We start from the raw sequence: 20702 nt of genomic DNA, 5'->3' as shown, positions 1-20702 counted from the left end.
TGTTCCACACTCCCAGCACCCTTTGGGTAGAGAAGTGCCTCCTGTTCTCCGTTTTGAAAAGGACCAGGACGTTCCCTGGCAGGGAGTCGAATCCAGTCCGCAGCAGCGAGGGGATGGAACCCCAGCCAGCAGATCGCCTTGGTTTTTGTGCCTATCCACAAGAAGCTACACGTGTATTATAATATGCACTGCATATTCACTAGTCCCTTCATTACAGTTGTTTTTTTGACGATTCTCATTCAATTTTCAAAGCTTAATACCTCCACGAGACAATAATTCCTTACACTTGTACAGCTTTTTTCTGGACGCTCTACTCAAAGCACAGTCTGTACTAGTAATGGGGATCCACCTCCCTCCACCACCATCACCAGCGTGCAGCCCCACCTGGATGATGATGAAGACGTCAGATTTCTTTACGACTCTCGATGCGACCTCCGTTTTCTGAGTGTTTTTACTTTTATCTCGGGTCAGCGGTTTTAATCAATACCAAACCTTGAAATCTGACCGCTGAAATAATTACGGGCGATGTCGGACAGAAATCGTGCCGACAGGAATAAAAATAACGCACCTCTACATCTTGCCACTAGAGGGCGGTGCGGTATGGTGTTGGGTAACCCGGCCCCTACTGAGCGTGCGTACTGGGGCGGACGTGATTTGACTGCAGGACTAGCCGAGACAAGAGCGCATGTCAGTATTTTTCTGGGCTGGTGAGTGTGAGCTGTCGGGTGTCGGGACCCGAGAGACGGGCGTGAGGGGGTATCGGCAGGGCAGGGCAGGGCAGAGCAGATCGATGAGGCTCCGCATGTTCCAGTGACCCGGGACGTCCCGTACATGCCCGTGGGGAAAAGCCGCACGTTTGAGGTTTGAGACAAATTAATTTCTGCTGGCGTGCCTTGATGGTTGCGACGGGGTGGTATACTGTGTACACCCTTTAGTAGGGGGGAGCGCGTCTGTCTTTTCTTGTCGTTGTCTGGCGAGTGACCCCAGTACCGTAACGGGGTGACCGTGTCACGGAAAAGGCGCAGAAGGAGTTGCAAATGAGTCTTTGAAGTCGCACTCGGCCTCCCCTCTGCGTGTCAGATCGGGTAAAAATACAAATGTAGTGGACATGTGCTGTGCTCGGGTTTTTTTTTTCTTGCAAAGCTGCTCACGGGTAAAAGGAAAGGTGGAGTATGTATCGTTTGTCCGTGCTCCTTGGCTGCAGATCTGCAATGCACACATGTCACTGTTCCTTCTCGGGGGTCCAGCTTGGTTTCGGACCTGTGGCCTGCGCTGCTGCAGAGCATTGGATCGGCTGACGCTTTGCACGCGTTCGAGGAGACTAATTAGGGGTTGCGCTTACAAGGGCGTACATCTGGGGTAAAGTTATTCTGCATGCTTCTATGCGTGTTTTCCAGTACCGTAGCAGGAGCGTGTTTTTTTTAAAGAAATCTTCTTCATTCTTGTCGAAACCAGATGCTTTTGTCTGAAAATCCAAGCTGTATATTAAGTGTTTTCCTTTTCACGGGCTGCTGCAAACGCCGATAAAGGAGAAGCGCGGCGTCATGTGCGAATATCGGTGTCAAAAGCTTCTTCGCTTCCTGGAGCTTTTGCGCGATTTAGTCGTTTCTGATAGGGCGATAGGGCGCCGAGAAAGTGAGGGATAAGGACAGGGATGTATTTTGCACCTGGCATCACTTTCTGATTTTATACGGAGTTGCTAAATCTCGATGTGTTTTTCGGCGCTGTTCGCTGTTTATTCGTGCGATGCCACTTCTGAACCCGTTGGCTTGCCGCTCAGATGCGGTACAGGGAGGCGCGCACGAAGCCTTCAGAGATTTAAGATATGCCATGTTAGATTACAGTAGAGTCCCAGTACAGAGCACGGCGGTTTAACACCGCATTCTGTTTGCAGAGTGCTTTTTTTCCCCCAAGTTGTTTGGAACGCTTTTCTTAATTGCCCCCATTTCAGATATAAGATTGCTCACGACGCCTTTCACATCGGTTGCTCTCCTGCATTTTTACCTTTTGTGTGGCGCCGAGGAACAACAAAATGCAAAGGCGGGTGTGTTCGGCGCTGTTCCCGGAGCTCACGGCGCTGAGGAGTCAAGACCCGTCTCTCTCTCTCCCCCTCTCTCCTGTTCGGCGGTGCAGAATCCAGGAGCTCGCTGAAGCACCGGTCATGGGGACGGAGGAGCAGGCGGCCCGGAGCTTCCTGGACGAGCTGGTGAAGGAGTTCCCCGGGCCTCTGGGCGCCGAGCAGCCGCTGCCCGTGAGCCCCTTAAGCGGCACTGTCAGCCAGGCTGAGATTCGCGGAGAGTGCCTGGACCTGGCCCTGCGGCTGCTGAGAGCCAGGTAAGACGACTCTGGGGTGGTGGTGGGGGGGGGCTCACCTGACCCCTGACCCCTGCGCTCAGAGGGCAGGGCAGGGCAGTGGGCAGCGCCAGCGAGTGTGCGGGCAGGAGGGCGAGGCCCATTCCCCTTAGAGCAGGAGGCATAACCAGTTTGGGTAATCGTTCATCACGCGCCGCCCGATGCTACTTGTATCACTGCAAGCGGGGGGACAAGACCGCGGTTGGGTGGGAGTGAGGTATGTCGGAGCAGAGCGTCTCCCGCTCAAGCCACAGACGCCAAGGGCAAACCCTTCCCACCCTGCATGGGGGCGCTGTCCGTCGGGCCTCTCGCTCATCGCCCTGGAGACCAGCAGCAGCAGCAGCCTCTGGGTTGTGGACGGGAGCCTGAGGGCTGAGGAAGCTGAATCGCACTGAGACTCGACTGAAGGGTAGCGGGTTCCTTACACAAAAGGTCAACTGGTGATGTGTGAGGTTTTGGAGCCTCATCGGGCGAGTGTTAGAAACGGGAAACGGGCAGTGCCGTGTCTCTCATTGTCTTGCGTTCACGGCCGAGCCTGAGCTGAGGTCGTGGTAGATACCTCAGGGATTTGCAGCTGTGCCTTTGCTGTCCACCTGCGTGTTTAGGCACAGGGTGGTGAATAATTCTCTTCTGCTTCCCTGGAGTTCCTGCCCTACAGCGCCCAGCAGTGTCTGACAGTGCCCGCTGCCCTGAAACAATACGGTTTCCAAAACCTGCAACGCCATTTTATGTATATAAACATGTTTATGCTATGTTTGCAATAGAAATGTCTTCTGTTGTGTGCAGCTTGCTCAAATGGGATATTCTGCACAGGTTTTGAAGTCTGCAAGCTTTCTCAGACCCTTTTCCAGGGGGAGGTTTGGTTAAGACATGTCTCCACTGCTCTGCAGGTCTGGTGTGGACTCCAGGTTTCAAGCGCACGCCGTTGCCGTCGGTAACCGAGTTGACCTTTGACCCCCCTCCTCCCGGGCTCTCTGGAAGTTGGCGCTGGCTTCCTGTGAGAGGGCGCGCCATTGTTCTCACTTCCTGTTTCTCGGCCCGCTTCCTCTCTCAGTGCAGCGGTGCAGACTCCCGGCCCCCCTCCTCTTTCTTTCTCTTGTGCCCTGAACGGGAGGGAGTTTCCAGCCCTTTCCTCTCAGAGGAAGGGATGGGCAGATGTGACTCTTTTTTTTTTCTGCCTTTCAGAAGTTTCTATTCTTCTGTTCCTTTACGTTTCCTCCTTTAATTTTAAACCGCGCAGAAATCTTACAGGGAGGCAGTGGGAACATCGCCTTCGTGTGTGTTCGAGTGTCAGGAGTCGGGAGCCTGGTGTCTGTACAGTGTGGGGAGGTTCCCTGGTGAAGCCAGTGTAGTGGGGGGTCCTTCCTGTCTGTGCTGGGGGGTGACCGGCAGGAGTGGGGCGTCCTTCCTGTCGGTGCTGGGGGGTGACCGGCAGGAGTGGGGCGTCCTTCCTGTCTGTGCTGGGGGGTGACTGGCAGGAGTGGGGCGTCCTTCCTGTCTGTGCTGGGGGGTGACTGGCAGGAGTGGTGGCGTCCTTCCTGTCTGTGCTGGGGGGTGACTGGCAGGAGTGGGGCGTCCTTCCTGTCTGTGCTGGGGGGTGACTGGCAGGAGTGGGGCGTCCTTCCTGTCTGTGCTGGGGGGTGACTGGCAGGAGTGGGGCGTCCTTCCTGTCTGTGCTGGGGGGTGACTGGCAGGAGTGGGGCGTCCTTCCTGTCTGTGCTGGGGGGTGACTGGCAGGAGTGGGGCGTCCTTCCTGTCTGTCTGTGCTGGGGGGTGACTGGCAGGAGTGGGGCGTCCTTCCTGTCTGTGCTGGGGGGTGACTGGCAGGAGTGGTGGCGTCCTTCCTGTCTGTGCTGGGGGGTGACTGGCAGGAGTGGGGTGTCCTTCCTGTCTGTGCTGGGGGGTGACTGGCAGGAGTGGGGCGTCCTTCCTGTCGGTGCTGGGGGGTGACCGGCAGGAGTGGTGGCGTCCTTCCTGTCTGTGCTGGGGGGTGACCGGCAGGATTGGGGCATCCTTCCTGTCTGTGCTGGGGGGTGACCGGCAGGAGTGGGGCGTCCTTCCTGTCTGTGCTGGGGGGTGACCGGCAGGAGTGGGGCGTCCTTCCTGTCTGTCTGTGCTGGGGGGTGACCGGCAGGAGTGGTGGCGTCCTTCCTGTCTGTGCTGGGGGATGACTGGCAGGAGTGGGGTGTCCTTCCTGTCTGTGCTGGGGGGTGACTGGCAGGAGTGGGGAGTCCTTCCTGTCTGTGCTGGGGGGTGACCGGCAGGAGTGGGGCGTCCTTCCTGTCTGTGCTGGGGGGTGACCGGCAGGAGTGGGGTGTCCTTCCTGTTGGTCCTGGGGGGTGACTGGCAGGAGTGGGGCGTCCTTCCTGTCTGTGCTGGGGGGTGACTGTTAGGAGTGGGGCGTCCTTCCTGTCTGTGCTGGGGGGTGACTGGCAGGAGTGGGGTGTCCTTCCTGTTGGTCCTGGGGGGTGACTGGCAGGAGTGGGGCGTCCTTCCTGTCTGTCTGTGCTGGGGGGTGACTGGCAGGAGTGGGGCGTCCTTCCTGTCTGTGCTGGGGGGTGACCGGCAGGAGTGGGGCGTCCTTCCTGTCTGTGCTGGGGGGTGACTGGCAGGAGTGGGGGGTCCACCATGTCCACCTGGGAAAATGCAGGTGTTCGTATGTGTGGAGAGTTATTTAGCACACTAAGCATTAATCAATCAGTTCATTGATCTGATTTGGCTTAAAGCATGTAGGACTGGGAATTTAAGTGATTTTTATTTTGACAGCACTTTTGTTTCATAACCAGTATATAATAGAATAGTAGCAGTTGTGGAAAAATATACCGAGGTGCAGTAATAGCACAACACACACTCTTGGTTGCAGTACTTTTCTGTTGCCTATTTAGTGTCTCTCAGAACGTTCATCTATGTTTTCTGAACCACGCTGTAACCAAGGCGCAGTTTGTCGTCTGCTGTTTCCTGTGAAGACCTAACCCTGAGTTTCCGCTGCTCAGACCTGGTGAAAGAAGCCAGGCCCTTTGAGCCAGAGCGCGTGTGTGTGGCGGGAGTGTGTCCGCCGGCCGGTGCCTCTCTGTGCTGCGGTCCGGCGGTAACTGCTCCGCCTCTAGATGGGCAAGCGCTTCGGGTGACCGCTGCTCCCCACGTGATGGGAGTTGTTTCCAGAGGGAGATTAGGGTGAGCCTTTGGAATTCCGGAAATGCCAGGAATCCAAGCACCGCGGCTCCTGCCTGCGGCCAGGACGGGCGCTGTGCTTGCCCGGACAGGCTCGGCTGCTCTGGGCTGTCCGGGCAGGAAGACACGGCGAATCCTATTTCCTTGTCATGTTGGACTCTGAGATTCTGTCTGCACACGTCCCAAAACAAACCAGCACGAGGGCAAGACTTCTGCTCTTCTGTTTCTACTGAACACGGTTTCCTTCTTAAGACCTCAAATCTGTGTACAAGACAAAAAACAATAAGACCCTTTTTCATGTTATAGGTGCATATTCGTGAATTTAGTCAGGTATGGAAAACTGCATGCTCTGAGTTTTGTGCCAGCAGTCTCTACTGGTCTCAGGTCCTTGGAGTGTTCCCCAAGTCGTCTCCCACTCCCTCAGAGCCCCCTGTGTGAGAGGTCAGAGTGCAGACTGTGGACATGGGCTCCCCAGAGGAGAACCCGTGCCCCCGGTCGGCCTTCTGCTCTGGGAGTGTCCCGTAGGTGTCCCGGCGCGCGGCGCTGGGCTCAGCGGATTCCTGGGTTCTGGCACCTGCTGATTAAGCCCCCGGTGTGTTTGCTGCCCCCTACAGGAATGCCCCGGAAGGGCTCAGTGCGGCCCTGTCCCACGCGGCCGTTGCAGAGCTGCTGAAGAGTGACCTGTCGGCTTTCGCCCAGGAGCAGGAGCAGGCAGCCCCCTGTGAGTGCCCCGCGGCCCCCCTGTTGGGGTATTCTAGTCCTCAGAGAGGTTACAGCCGAACCATTCTGCCCTCCGAGCCTGTCCAGGCCAGAGTGTCCTGTGTTCCTGTCGCGTGCGCTGGACTGGGAGGGAGGGAAGACTCCCATCACGCACAGCAGTGGGATCCAGTTCACGTTTCGCCAGCTGCGGGCTTTTTACGGACGCCTGCTCCGGGCTGGCGAATGTTTCAGGCCCCGTTTGCGAGAAGATGAGAGAGGCTCCTGACGAGAGGCTGTCTTTCAGCCCTCGTGACCCGTGTGGCGTGAGAGCCTGGAGCCAGGAAAGCCTGCAGCGGAGCCACCGGCCACCCCCAGCAAGTCCTCCCCGCTCCCCAGTCAGAGCTTGAGTGGCAGCACTGGCTTCATTCGCTTCTCCAAGAGCACAGTCGCCTCCGAAGAGGGGAGTGACTGGAGTCGTAGGCGCTCCATCACTGAAACTGCTGCTTTAGCCGTTTTTAGACATGGTTGATAATTGCCTTATTTGTTGTGTAAATGTAAGCAGCGATAAGCAGTTGGAGAGCGGGGGGCCAGATGCCTCTTTTAGTGATTGTCGGGCAGATTTGGAAGGGAGGGAGAGGGGCAGGAGCAGCCCGGTCTCTGATTTGAATCCTGTCTATGTGGCCCAGATTGAGGTAGAATGATCTTTGCTTTGCAGCATTTGAGGGGGAGGGATGGGGCAGTGTTTTTATCTTGTTCATGGCTCCTGTCCCATCCGACCCCTGCGCTCAGCTCGGCGCAGCGGGCAGGGCGGCGGGCAGCGCCAGCGCTGGCAGCCCAGGGCTCATCACGAGTGCGCTGGCGGGGGGGGCGAGCAGCACATTCGAGACCCGTTCCCGTTAGAGCAGGACGCAATTAACATCATTAGCTTTGTTATTGTGCAGCCAGATTATCCATGGGCTGACCACAACCAAAGAGGAACAAAGTAGTGTCGTCCCCCCCCCTCCCCAGGCACTGAGCAGGGCACTGTACCCCCTCTGGGCACAGCCCCCGTCTCCCAGTTGGCATTGAAAACTGGAAGGGAGGAGCTGATCAGTCCTGTACCCCCCCAGCAGGGATCTGTGCAGATCGCCGAGTGTTTGGGGAAGGGCATTGTGAGCAAGCCTTGGCTAACACGAGGCGCTGTGTTTCGCTCAAGAGCCTGTCCTTGTGCGAGTCTGCCAAGCACTGTAGCTTTACGGCCGCAGTGCTGCACAGCATGGGCTGCAGATCCTGGCTCCATTTAGAGAAACGACCCGCTGCCCTGTCTGTACCTGGTCCTTCAGTCACAGCAGGTAGAGGCAGAGGCAGACGGACACCTCTAGAGCTAGAGGCTGAAAGTGCTGATCGTAATTAGCTCCTTAAAAAACTGGCTGCTTTTTTCTTCCCTTTCTAAATGCTGAGGATAAAAATACATTACACACTCGTTACTTAATTCACTTAATTGACATTGCACAATAATGTACCTACGAGTTAGCCTTACATCTTGATCTCCTCTAACATTATCCGTCACCAGCTTTTAGTTTTCTGTAGTGCACAGAGCTCTGAATGCGCTGTCTGTGTGTTGTTAATTCAGTTTACTCTGTGGCAGCCATGAACAGCAAATGAGACCATTTTTAGGCTGTCTTTGATCTCTTCCCTCATGCACCACGCAAAGGGTCTTTCTCGTCTGGACTGAATGGCTGTACAAAATGCAATTTCATGTTGCATTTAACATGCATTGTCCCATCAGCATATCATGCTTTACTGTGCAGTCAGAAAATTGAACTTGTGCCTTGTGGGAAACTTGTGCCTGTGTCCCAGACATCGCACTTTATTAGTGCTAAGACACAGTTAGCTGCTGAGACATGCGCTGAATAGCAGCTGGCAGGCAGTGTGGTTGTGTCTGTAACCAAGAGCAACATGGCCAGCAGCCATATCACCCTGCAGCTCACAACTGGCAGCCCACTGAAGCTCAGCAGGTGTGAGCCTGGTCAGTACCTGGATGGGAGACCTCCTGAGGAAAAACTAAGGTTGCTGCTGGAAGAGGTGTTAGTGGGGCCAGCAGGGGGCGGTCACCCTGCAGTCCATGTGGGTCTTAATGCCCCAGTATAGTGATGGGAACACTACACTGCAAACGGGCGCTGTCCTTCGGATGAGACGTAAAACCAAGGTCCTGACTCTCTGTGGTCATTAAAAATCCCAGGGCGTTTCTCGAAAAGAGTAGGGGTGTTACCCCGGCATCCTGGCCAAATTTCCCATTGACCCTTACCAGTCATGGCCTCATAATAATCCCCATCTCTGAACTGGCTTCATTACTCTGCTCTCCTCCCCACTGAGAGCTGGTGTGTGGGGAGCGTTCTGGCGTACTATGGCTGCCGTCGCATTATCCAGGTGGGGCTGCACACTGGTGGTGGTGGAGGGGATCCCCATTACCTGTAAAGCGCTTTGAGTGGAGTGTCCAGAAAAGCGCTATATAAGTGTAAGCAATTATTATCATTATTATAACAGAGTGTAGTGAGCAGCTCTCTTACGACCCCTACTGGCCACACTGGGAATTTCAGTTGTAAGTGCTAAATGAACGCTTGTCGCGGTTTTCATTCTTCATTTTCGCGCTCATTCTGTACTGTAGGTTTCTGGTAAATCGGGGGCTGAATGGGGCTGGGGAGCCTGTCGGGGGGGTCAGCTCTCACGCCGTCTTGCTTCTCCGCTGTCGTGTCTCCCAGTGATGCGCTCGGAGCCCCTGCAGCGCTGCTTCCTGAACAAGCTGCTGGAGGTGTGCCGGGCCAGCCAGCAGAGCCGCGAGCCCCCCCCGGCCGGCCGGCGCTTCCTCCGCACCTCGGTCCACGCCATCCGCAACACCCGCAGGAAGATGGAGGACCGCCACGTGGTGCTGACCCACTTCAACCAGCTCCTCGGCCTGGAGGTGAGCGGGCCACCCGTCACGGCAGGGTCTGCGTGGGCCGCCCAGGGCTTGAAACCCGAGCACATTACCCCCAAAACTAGTGAAGCTTTTCTTCCTGGGTTTGCACTTTCCAACTTTGCTTTCAGAAATCAGGGAATCAAGTCTTTTCCTGGACCACAAGTCTTAGAATAGCCTCTTGGTACTGTGCTTAATAATAATAATAATAGTAATAATTTCTAACGCTTATATAGCTCTTTCCTGGACACTCCACTCAAAGCTCTTTACAGGTAATGGGGATCCCCTCCACCACCACCAGTGTGCAGCCCCACCTGGTTGATGCGCCAGTCCGCTCCCCACACACCAGCTCTCAGTGGGGAGGAGAGCAGAGTGAAGCCAGTTCACTGATGTGGAGTATTTAATAATAATAATAATAATAATAATAATAATAATTAATTGCTTACACTTATGTAGCACTTTTCTGGACACTCCACTCAAAGCGCTTTACAGGTAATGGGGATCCCCTCCACTACCACCAATGTGCAGCCCCACCTGGATGATGCAACGGCAGCCATAGTGCACCAGTCCGCTCCCCACACACCAGCTCTCAGTGGGGAGGAGAGCAGAGTGATGAAGCCAGTTCAGAGATGGGGATTATTAGGAGGCCATGGCTGGTAAAGGCCAGGGGGAAATTTGGCCAGGACGCTGGGGTAACACCTCTATTCTTTTTGAGAAAAAGTGCTATTTGAATGGTAGTTAAAAGCTGCGTCTTCATAGCTTGTAATTCACAAAGTCTCGTACGTTAAAATGATCTCCCTGTAAGACACGAGATGGACAACTCTTTGGCAGCCCTCTGCATGGTGCACAAGGCCCTCATACTGCTGTGTTAGTGTCTGCTCCGTTTTATGCCCAGTGTTGCCACTTTTTGTCATGTCACTGGCAAGTCCACCTCTTTTTAAACCAGGAGGGCTATTTTGTGTTATACCGAGGAGCTGCAGGATTCCCTTTCAAGTAAGAGGTTCTTCATCTTCAGGAAATGGAATAGAACACAGCAGTGTCCGTCATCTCTGATCTTGTTCAAAAACGCCCAGTCCACAGGGCCAGTCCAGTAACTGACTGGATTTCCAAAGAACACGAAGTGTTGGGCGACAACAGGGACACGAGGCAAAGGAAGAGACGCACACACACAAAAGCACCAGAGAGCGGGGTTCGAGGACGAAGAGGGAAGTCGAAGCAGCTGATGTCGAGCTGGGGGGACTCGGAGGCAGGAGTCCCCGAAAAATTCTGAACGGATAGTCTTCAGAAACAAAAAAAAATTCACAAATTTCACTGAAGAACTGAATCCAACAGATACGGGGGCAGACGAGGCAGAAGAGTGGGTTGAGTGCAGCAAGGCGTGGGGTGCAGACACGGGGGGGCAGGGGTCACTGAAGACTCGCGTCAGACACGGAGACAGTTAGAGATTAAAATGAAGGGATCTCTGGAGGGGAATCAAGGAGAGAAAACCTGAAAGTTTAAGGACTTCCAGAGGAAAGTGAACTGAGTTTGTCGAAAACTCATCAAAACACAGCTCGGACTCCCCCCTGAACTTGACTTACAGATTGAAAGAGCCCATGGAGCTCTGGGTCCAATTCCCAGCAGGCCAAGCCCAGGTGTTCGAGATACAGGACCAGAGAGAAAGCAGATCCTTCTCTTTTCATCATGTGCTTTTTTCTTGCCGGCAATCAGTCATGACTATGCACCCAGCATTCGACAAAACGTCTGGAATATAAGGAAATAACAGCATTTAAAAAAAAAATTAAAGCGCCCTTCCCCGTCAAATTGAGGGTGATTTTCTACTTGGGGGTTTGGCTGTAATCTGCCGCAGACGGAGCACAAGGCCTAATTCTCGGATGCCTCAGTGTCCGGAGCAAGCAGAGCCGACGGACAGCTGTGTATTAGGAATTCTCCTAGCCGCTAGTGAAAAAGCAAATCGTGTTCAAGATCCTCCAACACCTGTATGGTGGATTAATACTGTATCGTGAATATGATGTATATCGGGGAAAAGATCATGTTTTCTCTCAGTCTGCAAGCAGAAAGGTTTAGGAAATACTGATTAACCTGGAAAGTCCATTTCCCAATTAAGACCCAGTTTCACTTTTTGAAGTAAAATGTCATTTTTGTCTCAACGTTTATAGTTTTCTATGTTGCTGAAGTAGTCATGTTTCTATATTTAACCTCCGTCTCTGCCTGATAATTCGAAAAAACGTCGTCTTAACTAAGAAAGAGAAAAAAGCTAAATGTTGTATGTACATTTTACAGGTAAACTGTTTCTTTAATAAATTAAAAGTTAACAAACAAAAGAAAATCGTGGGAATTCCAGACGAGAGTGGTCAGTACTGCAGTGCTCCGTCAGTCCAGCTTCGGAAGCTCAGGTGCTTGTTGTTGGAAATGGAGGAATGGGTTTGACAGAGAGCCGGTCCAGTCAAGAGATGGAGAAGCGCAGAGACAGAGTTTTGGATGGGAAGATGGTTTCTGCTGGCCCTCTGAGCCAGCTGTTTTGTGCACTGGTGGGCTAGCTGTTATCCGTGGCTCAGCGTTCCTCTGATCCACCACTACGCGCACAGACCCTGGGGGGGCCAACGGGGGACGCTGTCCTGCGAGTGCCATGTGCATGATAAAATGGCTGACATCCGAAGGGGTGACTTTCTCCTCTCCTCTCCCAGGACCAGACCGAGCGCAGTTATTTCGCGGTCTTCGACGGGCACGGCGGAGTGGACGCGGCGACGTACGCAGCCACGCACTTGCACGTCAACCTCGGCCAGCATGAGGCGCTGCTGAGCGACCCAGCCTTGGCCCTGAAGAGCGCCTTCATCCAGACGGACGACATGTTCCGGGAGAAAGCCAGCAGAGAGGTGAGCGTCTGTTTCCTCTATGGATTTCCCACCTGGCCCCGAGACAGTTTTCGCAGAAGCTGGCCTGTGAACCAGGTTCCAGAAACTGGCTTCGCTGGGCTCTGCAGTCGTTAATTCGAGTTCATGCCCTGGACGGACTGGGTTGTGGGCGGGGTTGTCTTTGGCTCAGCTGGTAATGGCACAGGCTGAGCTCTGTGATAGTTTGCCCAGCCTGAGTCGACAGGCCGCAGCTCGATTAGTTTCCCTCGGCTGTCGCGGTGATGTCTGCGGCCGCTGGGCATGTGCAGGCTATCCGTGAGTGAAATGCCTCTCGTCCAGTCAGAGCTGATCCTCCAGTAAGGGGGCGGTGCTGCCTGCGACGTGTTGAAAGATGATTGGCTCGGAAGGTGAATGGGAGGCGGAGTCTGCCTGCCCTTCCTCACCTTAGAGTACAGCTGTGCAGTTCGCTACCATGGAGACGAAAAGGCACAGGTGGCGATTCCACAATCACATGGGTGTGACAAATGTGATTGTGGAATCGGGGGGGGGGTCGGGACAGAGTGTTTCGCAGTCACAGAGTGTTTCGCAGTCCTAACTGTGATGAAATTAGAAAGTTTTGCTGCCCAAAATAAGGGAGTGTGAATTCCTACTGCAGCCTCAAACAAGAAAAGTCGCATTACGCCAGTACGACGCACAATAATAGTAAAGGCTGGTTCCTGTCTCTTAAAAAGCACTGTGCTAGTGGTTTTTCCTTGGCGTGACAACCGTACTGTCCTGTGTGTGTAAGAGGCCCCTCTGACAGCTGTGTGTGCTGCTTGGCAGCGTCTGCGCAGTGGGAGTACTGGGGTGGCGGTGCTGCTCGCGGGAGACTGCCTTCACGTGGCCTGGCTGGGCGACTCGCAGGCCATGCTGGTGAGAGAAGGACAGGTGGTCACTCTGATGGAGCCCCACAAGCCTGAGAGAGAGGTAAGGGCCGGTGGCCAGTGGACAAAGACACCACAGCTCTGGAATCAAGCTAGGGAAAAGCATTCGTATACATTCCAGGTCTGATAGCAGTACCCTACACCAAAAGCCTACAAAAACTGAAGCTTTTCCGTTTTGAACAGACTAAAAGTTAGTTTTGAGAAGGAGAAGGAGGAGGAGGAGGAGGACCTGATCCAACTTTTCAAAACCCTCCCAGGTATTGACAAAATCAGCCAAGGGGGTGAGCAAGAACCAGAGGCCACAACTGGAAGCTGTGGGGAAGTGCATTCAAAGCTGAGAATAAGAGGCACTCATTTACACAAAGAGTGGTGGTGGTGTGGAACAAGTCACCCAGGCATGTTGTTAAAGTGGATACAGAATGACAGGAGTCGCACGGATGTGAAACGGTTAACCGTGCCAGCTGTTAATCCATCCTGTTGATGAGACTCGTGTCCTTCTGAACTTTCTTGATCAGCTGCGTGTACAGTCCCTGAAACGGACCCTGTGAAGAATTCCATTTATAAAAACACCCCACTAAACAAAGGGCTGGTTTTGTATTAATGGATTAGCAGATGGCCAGGTGAATGCTTTAGGGAGGCCTATTCTTCAGTGCACACAAAAGAAGAAACTCGCCCACTATGAGATCTGACTCTCAAAATGTACCAAAAATAAAAAGCGAAGAGGTGCTAGGTGCTCCTGAAAGGCACCTAATTGAAACCGCTGGTCAGACCGTGCCTGTAGTGTGAAAACAGACATGCGGCCCAGCTCAGCAGCTGAAAGATTTGACCTTCAGATGAGGGGGGAATCTGTGGGGTTTGGTAATGATCGGGTGTCCCTCCCTCCCCAGGATGAGAAGAGGCGGATCGAGGATCTGGGAGGGTGTATAGCCTTCATGGGCTGCTGGAGAGTGAACGGCACCTACGCGGTCTCTCGAGCCATAGGTGGGTGACGTCTGCCGAAACCGCACGAAGGCTGGGATTGCGCTGGGATACTAACCGAGCGCACTGGATGTCCCGTGCAGTATTGAATTGTTTCCGAGCTGCGACCGGGGGGGGACGTTGTCAAGGCACGCTCCTCTTCTCTGGTTTCACATCCGCTCGGAACAAAGCGCACCATTTCCGTGTGTGTGGCGAGATCTCGGCAGGCTCACAGTGAAGGAGTTATCGGTTTACGGGCAAGTGCAGTTAGTGGTTCTGTGCAAGAATGAAGGGGGTGTTGTGCAATTAAAGGCTTTTCGAGTGATTGTGGGTGGAGTAAACTTACAGGTTCGGGGAAGCTGTGTGGTTTCCTGTAGGAGTGATGTGTAATGACTGTGTTATGGGTTGACGTTTTTATGTAATAGTTTAAATGTTTATATGCACCGTGTTTTTGGTCAGTCTCTATATGTGCCAAACATAGCTGCTCGGATGCAAGAAAAGCAGCAAGAAATGGGGCTGTAAAGTATTTTCGGATCATGTCTGGGTCCTGCATGGCTCCCGTCCTGCGGCCCTGTTCTCAGTATGGGTCTCTGACCCAGCAGGGTGTTGTAACGGCCCCAGTGGAAGGTGGCGTGTTGGAGTCCTCACGTGAGCCCTCCCCTCTCCCCTCTCTCCCCGGCCTCCAGGCGACTTCGACCAGAAGCCCTATGTCTCTGGCGAGCCCGACGGCGCCTCCTTCCCCCTGGGCGGCGCGGAGGACTACGTGCTGCTGGCCTGCGACGGCTTCTTCGACGCAGTGCAGCCGCGGGAGGCGGCGGGGGCGGTGCTGGAGCACCTGCGGCAGGCCGGGGGGGCGGCGGCGGGGGCGGCCGAGCAGCTGGTGGCCCTGGCCAGGGGCCGTGGCTCCACGGACAACATCACCGTGCTGCTGGTCTTCCTGCGGGAGCCCCAGGAGGTCCTGCGGGGGGCCGGCCAGCGGCCGGACGAGCCCCCCGCCGAGTTCGTCTTCTTCCGGGACGACAGCGGCCGGGACGGGGCCCAGTGAGGGGGCGGGAGGCGTGGGTGGGTAACCCTCTCGTTAGGCCAATGGGTAAGCTCCGCGCTAACGACCTGGAGAAGCAGCCAGAGTCGTGCCCACCGGTTTGCCTCCCCCTGGTCCTGAGGCTCGGACCCCGTCAGCGTAAAGAGTTCTGGATCTGTACTGCCTGGATGTGTGAGGGCTGTCCTGTCGTGGTGTGTACATGTTTATATCTTGATCCAGTATATCTGTTTTAGGGAATATTAAGGCTCTTGTTCGTAATACACACATTCCTATTTATATGGGATATTACCCATCCAAAGCTTTGCAGTCAGTAAAACTCTCTGTTTCTGACTGTTCCCGTGAAAACGCCGATCTTGAATACGTGGAGTTTCTGAGAGCACTCTGATGTTGCAGTATTCTGAAGAAGGCTTCCTGTTCTTTTCGGCCCACTTCCTGTGCCTCAGGAGCCTCTAAGAGATCAAAAACAGTGTTAAAAAAAGAGCTCTTCTTTAGAGGAACCAAAGATAATCTCGACATGATGGGCCTAACCTCCTCCTGATCCGTATTTCCGCCGTTTTTCAGCGCGACACCCTGTAAAACGAGCTCGATGACCTTTTTGAGGTTTAAGGATGTCATATTTTTGCTTTTTCTGAACGTTTCATTTACCACTTCTTCAGAACAGCGGATCTCAGCCCTGGGCCCAGGGGGATCCTGTGTCTTGCTCCAGTCCAAGTTTAAATCGCTGAATAACTGATTTCAGCTTTCTGTTAAAAAAGGTTGTTGAAAGTTATTGTCCGCTCAAGGACTGGACTGTGTGGGGATTCGATTTGGAGTCCACTGTGCTGAAGAGTGGGTTTCCGGACCGCGCTCGTGCAGTGGGTCAAGCAGAAAAGGCACTCGGTCTGGAGTGTCGGTGTCGTCCCCACCTGCGTCTGGCCATCGTAAACTACTTGCCCACAATAAGGGAGCCGATTCTTCATTCGCAAGTTAGGGAGAGGCTGCATGAAGTTAGGTAGGCCGCGGTTGTTGCCGATCATGTGCTTTGGCCAAAGTATTTTTGGAATGAAAGCCTGAGTGCAGAAGTCTGATCAAGTAAGCACTAAGAAGAGCCCAGCAGGCACAGCAGAGCGGGGTGGACGACTGTTGCTTTAGATGCTGTTAAAGCCACAGTGCTGCTAGTTCCATAAGGCCGCTGGAATGCAGCCATCTTACACTCATCAGCAATGGTGCGCTCTAAAAGACCGAAGTGTCAGGAGATTTTTTCGAATACAGTTGGATCACTGCGTTCCCACTGACCGTTGTGCTGTCACTGCAGCTGACGTGACTGTTGGTTGAACCTCCCTCGCCCCATTCCTTCCATCCCATCTAGGATGTGGGAGCTCGCCTGCAGGGCACGTTTTCCCCCTTCGGATACTTTGCCTTGCAGAGCAGTGCTTCGCTCGGCGATCTGCGCCAGAGTCCTGGGGATTTGCCGGCTCCTCCCCAGGAGAGATGTAATCTGAGAAGGAACGCGCTCCTTCCTCACTCGCAGTGCCGCTCCTCCGTGATCGGCGGGGGGTGGAGAACACTGGAGCTCTCCCGGGAACGGTCTCTTCCAGGGAGCCGCGATTCGGCTCTCCTGCCGCTGGTTCTTGGTACTCTGGCCAAGACGGGACTTGGAACGTCGTGGGCGCCAGGCTTGTGCCAGCTTTTTCCCTGCGCCTGTTAGGAATGATAGCAGGGCACACATTCCAGCGCTCCTAACGTGGGACGTGCTCATCCTTTTGAGACTGGAGTCGTTGCCCATTTCAAGAGCTGGTGGCCCCGGCGCACCATGGCCAACCTGTAGTCCTCGTCCTCAAGGTCAGGGTGTGGAGCTCTCGCCAGTGCGCAGCAGCTCGAGGAGAGACTTGTTGCAGCGCTCTGCAGCTCGTTGGGTTGACAGCATGCAAATGAAACGGGTTTCAGCAGTATTTGACCTCGGAGCACTGGTGGAGGTTTGTGTGGTCGACCGTATTCTGCCTCTCCGTTCTTTTTAGCTGTGGGCCAGCGAACAGCCGCCTTATGGAAATGAGTCTTCCCACCCAGCAGTTTTGAAAGTTAAAGTCTAGGGAAAAAAACCTCATAGATGTGCTTTTCTTCACACAGCGGCTTCTCTCCGTTTTACGACTTGGGTGATGCACACCAGAAAATGACCCACTATGTCAAGCTGCCTTGAAGTGGGGGGGTGGGGTTTCTACAGTATTAAACTTTGTATTACTTGTGTGTTAGTGTGAATGTGTGGTGTGGTTTGTGGTCTCAGTTATTGACATCATGGAAAATGGTCTTAATAATATCTTTGCAGTAGTTTACCACTGTCATCATTTACTTTTTGGTCGTGTTCCAGCCTGCAGGCTGTTTTGTTGATTCGTGTCGGCATGGGCAGCCTACACTGCTGCCTCAAGATCACTGGTTCTGCCCCTCTCCTGCACTATTGTGTCTGCAGTACGTAACTGGTCCAGACTCATCGGTTTCTGAGTGTCCCACCGGCGTGGTTCTCTTTACTTCTCCTCCCCTGCCCGTTATCAACTCGCTGTGCTCCACTTAAGGTCTCTGCCGTGCTCAGGACCCTTAAGGTGTACCCCAGTTTCAGCACTAAGATTAGCGGTCTGCCATATTTCGGGATGGCACCAGTCTCTGGCTCTCTGATTTCTCAATCCATTTCAGAATCCCACTGCTGACTCCAGCGTCGCATCAGCCCCTTTCTTTGTGGTGTTAACAAGGTGGCACAGAACAGAGGTGCAGTTTTAATGGTTTCTGAACCGCAGGCAGCAACTCTAGAACTTCAGAACTACAAGCACACAACTGGCACACACACATATACCAAACACAACCGACAGTTATTGCTACAGGGGTCACTACAGTATTGTTTTGATAATGCTTTTATTGACATTGGAGGAAAGGTTTTGTATGTGTATTTAAACTTAGCCTAGCTGATATTGTTTTAATATATACTATTTCTACAGCATTTAAGCTGAGTATTTACCGATTTTGTTACAAGCCATTTTAATGCAGGTCATCTTTAAGTGCCTTATTCCACTTTCTTAATAGTTATTTACGTGTTACACTTTTTTCATTCAGACAGATACTAGCGGAACATTGATGGGTAAAAAACAACAAAAAATTGTAAATTCTTTGAAAGTGTGACCGTTTATTTAAGTTCTTTTGAAATCTTCTGGTGTTGAGCAAGTTAATTTTTGACTCTTTTGTGTATACTGATTTGGGTGTGGTTTTGATATACAGCATTAACATACAACTGCCTACTGTATTTTTTATGTGGTCAGAGCCACGGACAGCTCTTACTCGTCCGCAGCACTGGGTTTATTGGAACAATCAAAATCGAGTAATCTCAAACTCCTCATGCTTTTTCCTAGAAATATTCACAGGGTGTTTGCAAGTTTGAGTGCATGTGCTCTTTCATTCCAGCCTCTGAATCTGCCACAGTGATTCGTAAGAATCAGTGTGACGTAGTTCTGCAAAAAAAGAAATCTCTTTCCAGTTTTATAAATGCTGATTTTCTAGGATCTTGTGGTTCTGTGGTCAATAAATTGCTTGAATGACCACATGACTTAAGAGTTCAGGGCCCAAAGCAGACCAGGTCTTTTTTTATCACCTCCATATTAACTACACCTAGGTTTGGATTATATGAGGCCATCTCTCCAATATCTCCAAAATCAAATGATTATAACTGCAGCTGAATTCATACAGCACGTTTATATAGGAATACATGAGGCTCCTATAGAGTCAAGTGTCACAAAGTTGCTCATGATGATTTTGGGAACACAATAAAAAAGACATTTGATGCAGCATTTTTGTGCACAGTAAATGAGTTTTGGGGTTGGACTCTGTCTGGGAGAGGTGTCTATTCGAATAAAGACTTCCTGTAAGGTTGCTGGTGTCCCACATGGGGGGTCTTGAACTACACAGCAGTAAGTCACTGGTCTTAAACTGCAGTGTGGTGAAGTGCGCTCAAGAGTGCGTTTCATTCTGCAGGCGGACACCAGGCATTAAACAATTCACTTTTATGATTACCATTCATTTTCTTTACCCATTTGTATCCATCTATAACCTTTCGTAACTGTGCTAAATTTCATGAATAGTGCCATGTACTTGCCTTTGAAATTATAACGTGGTGTTTAAGTGCTTAATAAAGTTTGGTTTCCTGTTTATTCTGGAGTCTGTATTTTATGTTTTCCTTCCACCCACTCCAACAGGAGAACTTTAATCCAAGCCCTAACACTCAGAGCTCCATGTGTCTGGACAGGTTCGCTGTCTGCAGAAAGTGCAACACCGTAAGTCTGGAATCTTCGAAACTGTCAACATTCTGTCCCATAACAGGCGGTTGTGCTGGAAAACAATTCAAATAAAAAGCCACATTTGAAATGAAAAGGGCATACCAAAGAGTGCCCTACCACACACACTGTGATGAGTGCAGAGATGTGTTCAGAGGTTTTCTGTGCTTTAGCATGCACTTGCTTAACTTGCAGGTATGTACAGTAAGTGTAAGTTATATATATCATATATAGCTTTTTTCTGGACACTCCACTCAAAGCTCATTACAGGTAATGGGGATCCCCTCAACCACCACCAGTGTGCAGCCCCACCTGGATGATGTGCCAGTCTGCCCCCCACACACCAGCTCTCAGTGGGGAGGAGAGCAGAGAGATGAACCAGTTCAGAGAGGGGGATTATTAGGAGGCCACGATTGGTAAAGGCCAGGGGGTAATTTGGCCAGGACACCGGGGTAACACCCCTACTCTTTTCAAGAAACGCCCTGGGATGTTTAATGACCACAGAGAGTCAGGACCTCGGTTTTACATCTCATCTGAAGGACGGTGCCTTTTTATAGTATAGTGTCCCTGTCACTGTACTGGGGCATTAGGACCCACACAGACCGCAGGAAGAGCACTAACACCTCTTCCAGCAGAAACCTTAGCTTGAAAAGGAGTCTCCCCTCCAGGTACTGACCAGGCTCACACCTGCTGAGCTCCAGCAGGCTGCCAGCTGTGAGCTGCAGGATGATATAACAACGCCAGGCAGCTGTAGATCATGTGTTGCTCTCCATCCATCTTCGAACCACTTGATCCAGTTCAGGGTCACAGGGGAGCTGGGGTCTATCCCGATAAGCAACAGGTGCAAGGCAGGATACACCCGAGATGAGATGCCAGTCCATCGCAGGGCAGACAGATGCAAACGGACATGCACACACACCATGGCCACGTTTCCCAAAACCCAATTTACTTGCCAGGTTAATTTGGACTGTGAGAGAAAACGTGTGTGTGCACATGGAGAGAACATACAAACTCCCAGCTGATGGTATCCCAGCCTGGAATGACAGAAGGAGGAACTGAACCCAGGGTCCACCATAGCCAGGCAGCAGTGCTGACCACTGTACCACCCTACGGTTAAACAATTCAATGTGCTTTCACCATGCTGTACCTCACTCATTCACTAAGCATCACCACAAACCAACAGACACAAGTGGAAACTAACAGGGAGTACATTTACAATTAAGAACTGGAGGCACTGTACACCAAGGATGGTGGGGGTCTGGAACAAACTACCCACACATTGTGCTGAAGCCAATGCCCTGGCTTCATAGATAAGAAATGGATGAGTTCATCAGCGCAATTAGCTTTGTCAAATCAAACGAGCTAGATGGGTCAAATTGTGTCCCCTTATTTCTGTCCTTACAGTTTAAGGGATACCACCATTTACGATTTGTAAGAGTCAGTAACCTTCACCAGCAGTTCTCTAGTTCTGTCCCCAGC

The 20702-nt window shown here is 52.4% G+C and overlaps 1 protein-coding gene across 1 annotated transcript; it reads left to right on the top strand.

Annotated features, from left to right (window-relative positions):
- Positions 1-681: 681 nt before the first annotated feature.
- ppm1f (protein phosphatase, Mg2+/Mn2+ dependent, 1F) lies at positions 682-19096 on the top strand. Its single transcript, XM_088935918.1, has 8 exons — positions 682-861; positions 2134-2334; positions 6138-6244; positions 8964-9163; positions 11845-12033; positions 12835-12978; positions 13823-13916; positions 14579-19096. The coding sequence occupies exons 2-8, from the start codon at positions 2162-2164 to the stop codon at positions 14935-14937; spliced, it is 1266 nt and encodes a 421-aa protein (XP_088792044.1). The 5' UTR covers positions 682-861; positions 2134-2161; the 3' UTR covers positions 14938-19096.
- The last annotated feature ends 1606 nt before the right edge of the window (positions 19097-20702 follow it).

The sequence above is a fragment of the Atractosteus spatula genome, chromosome 17 (assembly GCF_055471065.1).
Source record: "Atractosteus spatula isolate fAtrSpa1 chromosome 17, fAtrSpa1.hap1, whole genome shotgun sequence".
In the NCBI taxonomy this organism is placed as follows: Eukaryota; Metazoa; Chordata; class Actinopteri; order Semionotiformes; family Lepisosteidae; genus Atractosteus; species Atractosteus spatula.
The sequence above is the reverse complement of the archived record's forward strand: the minus strand, read 5'-3'. Positions and strand labels throughout refer to the sequence as shown.

Coding starts and splice junctions, on each gene's coding strand:
- ppm1f (XM_088935918.1), top strand. CDS start 2,162: ATGGGGACGGAGGAGCAGGCGGCCCGGAGCTTCCTGGACGAGCTGGTG. Junction 9,164..11,844: donor ACCAGCTCCTCGGCCTGGAG/GTGAGCGGGCCA, acceptor CTCCTCTCCCAG/GACCAGACCGAGCGCAGTTA. Junction 13,917..14,578: donor CGCGGTCTCTCGAGCCATAG/GTGGGTGACGTC, acceptor CCCGGCCTCCAG/GCGACTTCGACCAGAAGCCC.